Source organism: Narcine bancroftii, chromosome 5 (assembly GCF_036971445.1).
Source record: "Narcine bancroftii isolate sNarBan1 chromosome 5, sNarBan1.hap1, whole genome shotgun sequence".
NCBI lineage: Eukaryota > Metazoa > Chordata > Chondrichthyes > Torpediniformes > Narcinidae > Narcine > Narcine bancroftii.
The window spans coordinates 43,034,721-43,048,519 of record NC_091473.1 but is presented as its reverse complement, the minus strand read 5'-3'; the positions used below and the strand labels follow the sequence as shown (position 1 = coordinate 43,048,519).

The following is a 13,799-nucleotide window of genomic DNA, read 5'->3' as shown; positions in this document are numbered from 1 at the left end:
ATCAAAGAACTTTTCTGAACTTATATACACATTAGATACTCGTGCACTTAGAATTAGAAGGGGGTTGTTAGGTTAAGTTAAGTTAAAAATTAGATCCTGTTTTTATGTTTAAAGAAAATTAAAAATGACTTTTGTTTAATTAACCATTTGTCTTGGTGTATTTCAAAATGCTGTTGGGTTTTGGGGGTCCTCTGGGCCGGTAACATTATGTAAAGATTGAATTTCTCTAAACTCGACTGGAAGGAAAAATTATAGTATCTTCTTTCTTTGGCTTGGCTTCGCGGATGAAAATTTATGGAGGGGTATGTCCATGTCTGCTGCAGGCGCGTTGGTGACTGACAAGTCCGATGCGGGACAGGCAGGCACGGTTACAGCGGTTGCAAGGGAAAATTGGTTGGTTGGGGTTAGGTGTTGGGTTTTTCCTCCTTTGTCTTTTGTCAGTGAGGAGGGCTCTGTGGTCTTCTTCAAAGGAGGTTGCTGCCCGCTGAACTGTGAGGCGCAAAGATGCACGGTTGGAGGCGAGATCAGCCCACTGGCGGTGGTCAATGTGGCAGGTACCAAGAGATTTCTTTAAGCAGTCCTTGTACCTCTTCTTTGGTGCATCTCTGTCTCGGTGGCCAGTGGAGAGCTTGCCATATAACACGATCTTGGGAAGGCGATGGTCCTCCATTCTGGAGACATGACCCACCCAGCGCAGTTGGGTCTTCAGCAGCGTGGATTCGATGCTTGTGGACTCTGCCAGCTCGAGTACTTTGATGTTGGTGATGAAGTCACTCCAATGAATGTTGAGGATGGAGCGGAGACAGCGCTGAAGGAAGCGTTCTAGGAGTTGTAGGTGATGCCGGTAGAGGACCCATGATTCGGAGCCGAACAGGAGATTGGGTACGACAACAGCTCTGTACACGCTGATCTTTGTGTGTTTCTTCAAGTGGTTGTTTTTCCAGACTCTTTTGTGTAGTCTTCCAAAGGCGCTATTTGCCTTGATGAGCCTGTTGTCTATCTCATTGTCGATCCTTGCATCTGATGAAATGGTGCAGCCGAGGTAGGTAAACTGGTTGACCGTTTTGAGTTCTGTGTGCCCGATGGAGATGTGGGGGGGCTGGTAGTCATGGTGGGGAGCTGGCTGATGGAGGACCTCAGTTTTCTTCAGGCTGACTTCCAGGCCAAACATTTTGGCAGTTTCCGCAAAACAGGACGTCATGCGCTGGAGAGCTGGCTCTGAATGGGCAACTAAAGCGGCATCGTCTGCAAAGAGTAGTTCACGGACAAGTTGCTCTTGTGTCTTGGTGTGAGTTTGCAGGCGCCTCAGATTGAAGAGACTGCCATCCGTGCGGTACCGGATGTAAACAGCGTCTTCATTGTTGAGGTCTTTTATGGCTTGTTTCAGCATCATGCTGAAGAAGATAGTAAAGAGGGTTGGTGCGAGGACGCAGCCTTGCTTCACGCCGTTGTCAATGGAGAAGGGTTCGGAGAGCTCATTTCTATATCTGACCCGACCTTGTTGGTTTTCGTGCAGTTGGATAACCATGTTGAGGAACTTGGGGGGGCATCCGAGGCGCTCTAGTATTTGCCAAAGCCCTTTCCTGCTCACGGTGTCGAAGGCTTTGGTGAGGTCAACAAAGGTGATGTAGAGTCCTTTGTTTTGTTCTCTGCACTTTTCTTGGAGCAGTCTGAGGGCAAAGACCATGTCAGTAGTTCCTCTGTTTGCATGAAAGCCACACTGTGATTCTGGGAGGACATTTTTGGTGATACTAGGTATTAGTCTATTAAGGAGAATCCTAGCGAAGATTTTGCCTACAATGGAGAGCAGCGTGATTTCCCTGTAGTTTGAGCAGTCTGATTTCCCGCCTTTGTTTTTGTACAGGGTGATGATGATGGCATCGCGAAGGTCCTGAGGCAGCTTTCCTTGGTCCCAGCAGAGCATGAAAAACTCACACAGTTTGGTATGCAGAGTTTTGCCGCCAGCCTTCCAGACCTCTGGGGGGTGAATTCCATCCATACCTGCTGCTTTTCATTTGTTCAATTGCCTTATATGTCTCTTCCTGGGTAAGGACCTCATCCAGCTCTAGATTCAAGGGCTGTTGAGGGAGCTGGAGCAGGGCAGATTCTTGGACTGTGCGGTTGGCACTGAAAAGAAATTGGAAGTGTTCTGACCATCGATTAAGGATGGAGATCTTGTCGCTGAGAAGGACTTTGCCGTCTGAGCTGCGCAGAGGGCTTTGGACTTGGGGTGAGGGGCCGTACACAGCCTTTAGTGTCTCATAAAAACCCCTGAAGTCGCCAATGTCGGTGCTAAGCTGGGTTCGTTTGGCGAACCACCACTCATTTTGGATCTCCCGGAGTTTGCGCTGAAGATAGCTGCATGCGAGGTGGAAGGCTCGTTTTTTTCTCTGGCCAGGAAGGCTTTGCAAAGTGAGCCTGGTGGGCAGTTTGCTTCTTTGCCAGCAGCTCCTGGATTTCCTGTTTGTTTTCGTCAAACCAGTCCCTGTTTTTCCTGGAGGAGAAGCCCAGTACCTCTTCAGTGGATTGCAGTATGGCCGTTTTCAGCTGATCCCAGAGGGTTTCAGGAGACGTGTCCGTGACATATTTCAAAATGCTGTTGGGTTTGGGGTCCTCTGGGCTGGTAACATTATGTAAAGATTGAATTTCTCTAAACTCGACTGGAAGGAAAAATTATAGTATAAAGAGCAAATAATAGACAAGCAGAGATAAAATTCTGTCATAGAACACAGAAAGATACCCCACACGAACATATTCTTCAGCCCATGTGACTGCAACGAACACAATGTTCAAGAAAAACTCTTCTACTTGCACTTAATATGTATCCCTCCATCTTGTTCATATTCATATGTCTATCTAGAAGCCTTATAAATGTTACTATTGTACCTGCGCCCACTACTCCTGGCAACCCATTCCAGGCTCTGTTGGAAAATATTAGCCCTGCATATCTCCCTTAAACTTTTTCTCCCTTGCCTTTGGCCGGTATGGTTAGTGTAGCAGTTAGCACAATGATATTAGAGTGCACTGTCTGAAAGGAGTTTTCCCCATGTGTAAATTGTGGGTTAACAACTCTTTGATGGCCACATACCTTCCTTGTTCTAGGGGCTGCTGCAGGAAGTCAATGATGCAGGCTGCGGTGTCCTGATCGAGGGAGATGACCACGTGGTAGTAGCAGGTGTCATTGGTGGAGATCTGACAAGGCCAGATTTGGAGTCTTGTGTACAGTTATGGTCTCCTAACTACATGAAATATATCAATAAGATTTAAAGAGTGCAGAGATTTACTAGGATGTTGCTGAGACTTCAGGAACTTAATTCAGGGAAAGGTTGAACAGATTAAAACTTTATTCCTTGGAGTGAGGAAGAACGAGGGGAGATTTGACAGAGGTATTTAAAAATTATTAGGCATATAGACAGAGTAAATATAGGTAGGCTTTTTCCACTGAGGTTAGGTGAAATACAAACCAGACAAGGGGTGAAAGGGGAAAAGTTCAGAGGAATTTCTTCACATTTAAGAATAATTTGGAAAAGTACGTGGTTGGGAGGGGTATGGACTGGGTGCAGGTAAGAGGAACTAGGCAGAAAATGGTTTGGCACAGATTAGAAGGGCCTGTTTCTGTGCTGTAATGTTTTATGGTTCTATTTTGGACAAATTTGCATAAAATGGCAAGGCACTATACTGACCTTTGGGCTACCGAATAGTCACAGAACTCATGAGAACTGAACAAGTAATGCTGAGTAAGGCAGCATATTTTTTTTTCAAACATTCAACTCATTACTCCACAGTCTGACCAGTTTTCCAACATAAAATATGCATTAACCGAATCAACATCTCAAATTAAATTTCTCCTTTGAACTGATCAAAAGCAAATTAGCTCTGCAAAGTGCTTCTTTAATTATTAGAATACTTCACCACCTCACTGTGAAGCAATTGATGTATTTGTGGCGTCTCACCACAAGGCAGGCGAACCGGCCCCGCTTGTAAGCCACGTGGCAGGGCAGCCGGCCAAAATGGTGCTGTCAGGGGTTTCCCTTCCTTCCAGCACGGGGCTCAGAAACCCACGCTGGGGACCAAGTGACGCCCAGGTGACATCAGCGTCCTCCAGCGTGGTTCTAAGCCAGGTCCGGGCTGCGAGTATAAGAGCAGCCCAGCAGCCTGCAATAAACTAGTCTGCTCACTGAGCTCAACCTGTCTGGTTGTGTGTGTTATTGCAGGAGCAGTGTAGCCGCCACTACATATTTTTCATAATTTTACGTACTGAATTCATTTTCTGGGCAGAAATTCAACATTAAAATCAAGTGTCATTTTGGAATAAACTTCATGATGAAAATAAACAAAATAGACGGCTCACCGTGTTAATGCAGCTAGTAGCTAGTTACCATGGCACATCAATAAAATAAATGAAGTAAACTGCCATCTTCTAAAGGTAATTCCATTCAGTGCCACCTCAACAGGCAATGTTGTAAGAGAGGCATGGAGCTGATATATTCAATAAGATCATTGATAATATTTTACCTCAGTGCCATTTTCCAACACCAATTCCATATCCTTAATTTCCTTCAATATCAATAAATCTGCAAATCCTCTCTTGAACATCAAGTTCAAGTTTATTGACATTTGATTGTACATATACATAAATAACCAGACGAAACAGCTCACCTCTGGACCATAGTACACACACAATACACCCTACACTTAAACGACATTTGTACAAAGCAATCCAATATAAATAATTTATAGATTTCTAGAATTGTTCAAAAGTCTTAGCGCCCACAGGAAAAAGTGGTTAGTTTTTTGTGCTCTGAGCTGCCTCATAATTCCTACAATATACTTAACAACTGAGCAGTCACTGCCTTTATGAACATGAAATTCCAAAAACTCAACACCCTCTGGGTTGAGAAAGTTCTTTCAATCTATCCTGAATGGTCTCTCCCTTATTCTTCTATGGAACATAAATACAATGTGCTGAAGCAAAAGGAGACGGACACATTGATCAACCCAAGACATGCACTCCCTCAATGCCAAGTGCATACTTCTTCAACTCGTCCAACAGATGTGGCCTGAACGTTTTCTGTTTTCATTACACTTCTTTAGATATGAGGCCAGAACTTGACACAAATTATAGACAATGGTTTCAATAGGCTCCAATGAATTGGAGCAAAATGTCTGTGCTTACACTCAAATCCCTTTGCAATAATTTCATGTCACATTTGCATTTCATCCTTCACTAATTTATGTGCAGACACTCTCAGGTCACTATGAAAATGAGCTTCTTTCCAACCCTTCACATTTAGAAAGTATTCCACCCTTCTATTATTTTTCAAGCAAATTGAATGTCTTCACAGTTTCCACATTATATTCCATGCATCACCTGTTCATTTAATTTGTCTACATCTCCTTTCAGCTTCTCTGCATCCTTCTTCCAGTTCACCCTGCCACTGAGCAACCTGCCTTATAGTTCTAGATTTATTTGAATTGTCCTAAAAGAAGTCTGTTCATTTCTGGGATCAAAGAAACTGAAGGAGCTGACCGCACAAGTAAGACTGGCACTTGAGTGAACATTTTTCACAGAAGCAATCCTGCTGTGCTGGCATGCCTATTTATTAATAAAATAAAGAAAAAGCCTCATGAAGCATCATTCTACTAAGCTAATATTCTGGCAGAATGCACACAAATTGGCACCTGTATTTCTCGAGTAGCAACTGGTGCAGTTTCAACAATAATTCATTGGCTACAAAATGCTTTGTAGTATTTTGAGAAGTACAAAATATAATCTGTTTCCCTTTTATCAATAATCAAAGGATTCATCGATTTATCCTATCTTTGTAGCCCCGTAACACAGCTTTGCATACACTGAGTTGCATACCCTGGCCATTAGCATAGAGAAACATAAATAATAATAACTAAGACATCAACCGTCTCAACTTCACCACTCCTCTCTCTTATTCTAATCTCAACACTGAACCACCTATCCTCCACTCTATCTGTACAAATCTTCACTACCAAACCCACAGACAAAGGTGCTGTTGTGGTGTGGCGCACTGACTTTGCCTAGGCTAAATGACAGCTGTCAGACATCTCCTTTTACTTACCCCTTCAACAGGATCTCAGCAAAGAATATCAAGCCTCATGTATCATCTCTAACCTCATCACTTCTGGTCATCTCCCTTCTACAGCCTCCAAACGTTGTTTCCCATCCCTGCATTGTTCAGTTCTACCTCCTACCCAAGACATACAAACCCAATTTTCCAGGTAGACCCATTGTTTCTGCATGCTCCTGGCCCAATAAAGTAGTATAATCTTTCCTTGATTCAATTTTTTTCTCACCTGGTCCAGATACAGCTCTAGATACAGTATAACCAAAAAATTTAATTGCCTTGATGTAGCAAAAACATTTCTGAATTTCAAGACTCATCTATTTAAAATATGAGCATTTCGAAAGCCCCATCCATCTACTCCATACATTTATGCCCGTTGCCTTCGAGCTTTACTGGCAATCACAAATGACTCAGATTACTAAGAAGAACCACTTTGGGTTTCTTTGAAACTGTTGCAGCAACCAAGGAGGCATGGTTAGCATAACGCAGGGGTGGCCAAACCTGGCTTATGAGTAACATTCGGCTCTTTGACATGTAATGTGTGGCTCATGGAAATATGTTGGCTTCCAAAGCCACTTGGGACACCCCAAATCACGGCAGCTAGACCAGGGGGTCCTGGGATGGTTAGAGGGAAGAGGGAGTGGTCACTGGAGGAACGGCCCCCACAGAGGATCGGCCTCTGCAGAGGACTGGTGAGAGCAGCCAATGTGGGATGTGCAGTAGGAGGGTCAGGCAAAGCTGAGGGTCAGGCAAAGCTGAGGGTCCTCTGCTAGGAGCGGCTGCGGAGGTTAGGAAGTTGGGGCTGGGCCAGGAAAGCTCCAATGAGGCATTTCCTGCCCCAGAGGCGGATTGTCTCTCCAGGCACTCTGACTGGGGATGAAGATGGGGAGGAGAATGGTGGGGATCCTTGTTGTTGTTTAACAGCTGATACAGGTATTCTGCTGATGCCACTGTGCTGCTTGTTACCCTAAACACATTATTGCAAAATCCGAAGAAATCCAAAATCTGAAACACTTCTGATCCCGTGCATTTCAGACAAGGGGTACTCAACCTGTAATTTAAAACGAACACGAATTCATCGAACAAATTTGTGGACATTTCCTTGATGGCATTCATAGTTTATTTTTACTTCCAAAAGTTTTTTCTTTCAGAGGCAAAAGTGGGTTTCTAACAATATTACTCAAACTGCTGGAAATTGTACATAATTAAATGTTTGTGAAGGGTATTTTCCACAAAGATTAGGGAAAGAACCTAAAAATTCAACCTTAACCAGGAATTTTCTAATTTTCTGAAGGGCCTGTTCATTGTTCCAAAACCCTATGACTCTATGACACCAGATAATATTTTTAGTCCAGGATAGTTTTGTTGACTTGTCTCATGAAAAAGGTGAAGCCACATCTATTCCAAGTTTATAACTTGGAGTCTGCAAAATAAATGTAATTTCCTGAGGTATTTTTCTGGAATATACAATTGCTGCAGATTTATGTTGGAGGAATACATATTTAAATGTGACACCTAGCTTGATAAAGTCAGAATTGATGACTAGTTGTTCAGTCTTCTCATTATTTCTGAGCAAAGAATTACTGAAGGTCAGGCAACATCCATGGGTAGAAATCGCTAGTCAACATTTCAGGTCTGGGTTCTTCATTGAGAGCTTTATGAATGGTTTTAAGCAATGATATGAAGCCTCAATGTGCCTCAAATCTATAAATCTGCTTAATGTGTAGCATCAACTAGATTAATCAGGGCCAACTAAAAACAATAGATTTTAAACATATGCCCTTAAATGAAACCTGGGTCATCTTTACTTAGGTGACCCAGAAAATAAAATCTTCCTTCATATTTTATTGATGCCACTGCAATTCATGCCACTCACCTGAGTAAGAACATCCAGCTGACCTACTATGTGTTCCAGAGTACTAGCAAGGGCTGAGGGGATCCCACTCTGTTCTTGAGGGTGAGGCTGGTTTAAGGGAAGAGCAGCCATTGATTCTGATGACAGAATACTGCTTGGATATTTCTTTTGTTGACTTGGGTTGGTTAGCACATCATCTGAAAAGTCAGTCTTCAAAAGCCGCTGTAATAAAAATAGGAGCTATTTTTAACCTGAATCTTGTTAAAAGGCAATCTTATTTTTCTGTAAAATTATCCACAATGTTTAAAATTGATAAATGGAATGCCTAGATTACTTCAATTTAGTGGGCAGTATATACCGTATATTTTGGTGAATAATATTATGTTATTAACTGATAAAATCATTTAAAAGGTGCAGCATCTCTAGTGCAATTGTCGATATGGAAGATGATTTATTGTGGGACACTGATGACGAGGCTGAAACCACTTCATCAGATTCAGACTGGGACCCATATGATGACTGTTTCAATAGTCATGGATGTACTTGCCGCCATCTTTGTTTCAAACGATGACAGCAAGAATGATTTTGAAGGGTTCTAAATGTATTTTTATTTTCAATGCTATTGATTTTGAAAGGTTCTAATTGTATTGTTGTTTTCAATATAAATCTCAATGAAAAGCTGTCGCAGTCGAGTTATTTATACACCAAATTGGCGTATAAGTTGACCCCCAATTTTCTGGATGCCTGAGTTGGCCCATTGACCAGCATATAAGTTGACCCCCAAAGATCACGATGCAGGAGATGGGCGGTTGACTGGCGTATATGCGGATCCCCCAAAGATCGCGTGGATTGATCTGCTGAGGGTTGGCTGGAGGTGATTGCTATCATGGAGGGTCCATCGACGCAATGCAACTTGCGATGAAGATATGAAGCATTTTAGTTGAAAGTGATAGAAATGGCCAAGAAAACTACCAACTGGGCTGCTACAAGAAAATTTGATGTATATGAGAAGTTGATAAGAGATTGCAGGAAGAAAGAGGAGATTCTATTAAAAATACCAAAAAGGCAATGTTTGTTGAAAAAAGGAATCACTCGTTGGCCAGAGTTGGAAAATCACATTGCAGAATGGGTATGTGAACAGAGGCAAGTCTGCTACATAGTCACCCGAAGTAAATAAGAACATTTGCACTGCAGTGGGCAAAGTCACACCCAGACCTCAGTAAAGATTGTGAGGCTACAGTAGGCTGGTGAAATCATTTCATGAACAGGGAATATCTGGTATTGCTCAGAAACTACCAAAAGATCTTGATCATAAAGTTGTAAGTTTTCACCAGTTTATTATATGGAACTGACAGAAATACCAGATTGCAATGGCAAATATTGGAGACATGAAAAAAATCCCCATGAATTTCAACATGAAAGGCAAAAGAACAGTGGAATACAAAGGTGTTAAAACTGTGCAAACCAGAAATTCAGGCTATGAAAGGACCAGGTTTACCGTGGTGTAATCGTGCATGGCCCACAGGATGAAGTTAAGTGTTAACCGCCATGGACTCGAAAGGCCGATATGGCCTGTTTCCGTGCTGTAAAGTGTCATATGTTTATAAGAGCCATGATAATCTTCAAACATAAAATTAAACTAAAAATGAAATTCCCTGCAGCTATTTTTGTACATTTTCATGAAAAAGGATGGATGGATGAAAATGGTGTAAAACTATGGATGGACAAAGTGTGGAACAGGCAGTCAGGGGGTTTGCGCAAGGAATAGAATTTGCTGGTCTGGGATATGTTTCAGAGCCACTTAACTGAAGACTAAAAGTAGATTAGCAGTACATAATACTTTCATGGCAGTTATCCCAGGTGGTTTGACATTTATATTCCAACTTCTTGATTCTGCTTGAACAAGCCATTCAAAGACCATGCGCGTGAGGAATGGAATACATGGATGTCGAGTGAAGAAGTCATTTACAAAAGGCGGGGCAAGGTGTGCTGCATCATTTGATGTGCTGTATCACTTTGTGCTCAAGGCATGGGACAAAGTTAATATAGAAACTGATAAAATCATTTGAAAGGTGCAGCATCTCTAGTGCAATTGTTGATATGGAAGATGATTTATTGTGGAACACTGATGACGAAGCTGAAACTACTTCATCAGATTCAGACTGGGACCCATATGATGACTGTTTAAACAGTGAGAGTATGGATGTACTTGCCGCCATCTTTGCTTCAAACGATGACAGCAAGAATGATTTTGAAGGGTTCTAAATGTGTTTTTATTTTCAATGATATTGATTTTGAAAGGTTCTAATTGTATTGTTGTTTTCAATACAAAATCTCAATGAAAAGCTGTCGCAGACGAGTTTTTAAAATTTTTAAAAAAGGGTTGATTTATACGCCAAATTGATTTTTCTTGAATCGACATAGGCTGGATCGGGATGGATTGGATTTTCAGCTGAATTTAAGGTCTCAAAAGCATATCTGATGTATAAGTTGACTCCTATTTTTTGAGAGATTTTTTTGGGTTTCATGATTCAACTTATATAAAATATATGGTAAATATGAATAAGCAGGTTAGAGGTTTGTTTGCTTGCCCTGCAAAATAGGAAGTTGAAAAATCCCCATCCAGAAATTAATTCTTCCCTCTAACACTATTTCCTTTTTTGTAACATTAGCCAAAGTTTTGTAATTCATTTTTATGCCAATCATGTCTAAAAATATGAAATTCTTCCTCTATTATACTGAAACACAACCTCATATATTGAATGTAATTCAGTACTAGGTTTATACAAGACCCAAACCTACCTGATATTTTCTTTATAAATGTTCATCCATGAAAGATGTTGCTTTTTAAATATTCCAAATGCCAAAGAATTTTAGAAAGGATTAACTTAAAATAAAGGTGAAAAGGTAGAAATCTCAATAAAAATGTTCATACATATTGAGTCAAACATGTAGCCCTGCTTGTCTCAAGTGATAATCCTATTTGGTGTCAACAGATGGTGGGAGACAGTATGCTGCAGTTATGTAAACTTCAACTGGAATTTATACTCCTTCTATTTATATAATATACACAATAAGAAAGAACATTTGATACTATTCCATCCAACAAAACACCCATCCATCCATCCATTCAAAACAATTGCATAATTTATTTTGATATTCACATTTCTGTCAGCTCATTCCAGCAATCTACCATAACCTGCTGCATAATTTCCTTCACTGAATTAAGTAATAATTGATTTGTGTAATATCTGGTCTCTAAGTTGTATGTTTGCATTACATCTGAAATGAAAAGTGTAGGTCTTCCTCCATGTTTGAACATCACATTATAAGCTCTTAAGTTGGTTCGTCATCCACACTAATTAATTGGAAAATTAACCTTTTAATTATAATATACTCCTAAGAATGAGATACTTCCCCATTGTTTGTGGTTTTAAGTGGTATTTTTGCAACAAATTTGGCAATTCATCTCTGGCCCTAGAAATGGATATTGAAACTGCTCATTTCTATGCTCAAAAAAAAATCACTGTGTCACCAACCACAATATTCTGCAATACCTAAATAGCAGAAGTTCCTAACAATGCTTTGCCCAATTTCATTTCCCTTTCCTAAAGGAGATTATGAATTTAAATACAAAATGCTGCTGATAACAACTGAGAGAACACATGGAGAAGGCCACTTAAATGTGACTTGTCATGCAATGTGTCACGGAGTAATGTTTGAACTTTTGGTTGCCCAGCTCGAAGGAGGATGCTATAAAAATGGAAAGGCTGCAGAAATGAGTCAGAATGATGTTACTGGAACTGGAGGGCTTGAGTTACAGGAGAAGAGGCTGAGAGGTGATCTTATAGAGGTATATTGGGGCAAAGATAAGGTGAATAATCATAGTCCTTTTTTTTTCCCCCAGAGTGAGCGAGTCTGAAATTGGTCAGCATACATTTAGGATGAGAAAGGAAAAATTCAAAGGGAATGAGGGACAATTTCTTTCCACACAGAGGGTGGTGGATATATGATGAGCCACCAGAGAAAGTGCTGGAGGCATGGACAATTAAAATGTTTGAAAGGCATTTGGATAGATACATTAATAGGAAAGGTTTTTAGAGGGATGGACCAAATGCATGCAACCAGATATGCTTAGGTAGATAACTATATCTCTTGAAATTCTCCAACTAGTGGACATATCTTGATCTATAACTTATTATCCCCATTAAGGATGGCAATGGGGGTGTGGCAAGATGGCGTAAGGAGTAGACGTGCCTTCCAGTCCTCTCCCGACTCTGGTGTTGTTTTGTCTTTAAATGACCGTTAAAGTCTTTTCAAGGTTAGATATAGTTAGGGGTGTTAAACTAGTTTCCAATGGTACAATTGTTGAAAAAAAGCAAGAAAAAACGGCCACAGATTGTTAAGAAATTACATTTTCCGAAGATATCAGAGCCTACTTGTTTACAAGAAGCCAGGACTCAGCGTGGAATGGATCCAGGAGGAGAAGGACTAGAATCAGCAGCGGAGCTCCGTTCTCTGCCGGTAGGGCTCTTTAAAAATGACACCCGGCAGCCCTTAGGACAAAGGGCTAGCCAGGTGCGTGTATTTCAGTCAATGCCCGCTATGAGCGCTGTCACAAAGCCTTTGACAGCTGAAACAACTGGGAAGCTGCCAGCTGAAGGCTTGCAGTTAAAGGGACGTCCACTGACTGATGTAGTGGTGGCGCTGCGAAGTGCACCACCTGAAATGAAGATTCCTATAGACCACGATGCGTCGGAGATGCTTGACAGAATATGGCTTGGGGATAACCCTCGCCATCAACCTCCAAATATTACTGGGGAGGATATGGCGGGGGTTTATACACGAAGTCACACTGCAAGAAAAGCAGTTAAATTAAGGGAGGGAATACAAGACCTTTTGGCTATTCAGAAACAACTGGACCCTACTGTGTCTGAATCTACTTCAGTGGATAAGTTTCTTAAGAATCTTGAATCTAAGTTAACTGCTATATTGAAAGAATTTGTTAAAGCTTTAGATCAACTTGATACTAAACTTAATACCTTGGTGGATATTAATAGTCAACAGATGGCTGATGATGGAGCTTTTAAGCTTAAAACGAGTGAAAGACTTGATTTTTGTGACCAAGGTTTAGTTGAGGTACAAGATCAATTACAAGGTGTCAATAAAACAATTGAAACTTTACAAATTCAGAATAAAAATTTAATGAAAAAGGTTGATTATTTGGAGAATCAATCCAGACAGAATAACATAAAAATTGTTGGTTTACCAGAAGATATGGAAGGATCAGATCCAAGAAAATTCTTTACTGAGTGGATTCCACAAGTATTAGGACAAGATAAGTTCCCGGAAGGCTTAATACTGGAACGTGCACATAGAGCTTTGGGAAGAAAGCCTTCTTTTGGACAAAAGCCACAACCTGTTTTGGTTCGTTGTTTAAACTATTATGATAGAGAGACAATTTTGCGTGTGGCCATAAGAAGTGCACAACAAAGAAGATCTCCTTTGATGGTTCAGAATAATCGTGTTTTTTTTAATCCGGATTTGAGTCAAGAAGTTATGTCTCAACAACGTGAATTTAATTCTGTGAAAGAAGTGTTGTGGAAAAAAGATTATAAAGCAACATTTAGATATCCTGCGGTACTGAAGATTTTTCAAGATGGTTACCAATCAAAATTTTTTAATGATCCTAAGGAAGCTGTGGATTTTCCTCAATTGTTACCAATTATACAATTTCAGGAAAGACGTAGTCCTCCACGGTTTCCAAAGAGAGTGGAGATACAAGATGGGAATCGAATTCCAAGGAGAAATGGAAATAATGGTGGTCGAAGTGATAAAGTTGATTA

At 40.8% G+C, this 13,799-nt stretch overlaps 1 protein-coding gene across 6 annotated transcripts in view; it reads right to left on the bottom strand.

Annotated features, from left to right (window-relative positions):
* The window catches only part of LOC138763323 (POC1 centriolar protein homolog A-like), a 169,901-nt gene that overhangs the window by 6,249 nt on the left and 149,853 nt on the right, over window positions 1-13,799 (bottom strand). For 5 of the 6 annotated variants that reach the window (XM_069937269.1, XM_069937270.1, XM_069937273.1 and 2 more), the window contains one exon: window positions 7,975-8,175. The exons of the other annotated variant lie outside the window; for it this stretch is intronic. In XM_069937269.1, the coding sequence (XP_069793370.1) occupies window positions 7,975-8,175 (201 nt within the window). The remainder of the gene's footprint in view (window positions 1-7,974; window positions 8,176-13,799) is intronic. 6 annotated transcript variants of the gene reach the window in all.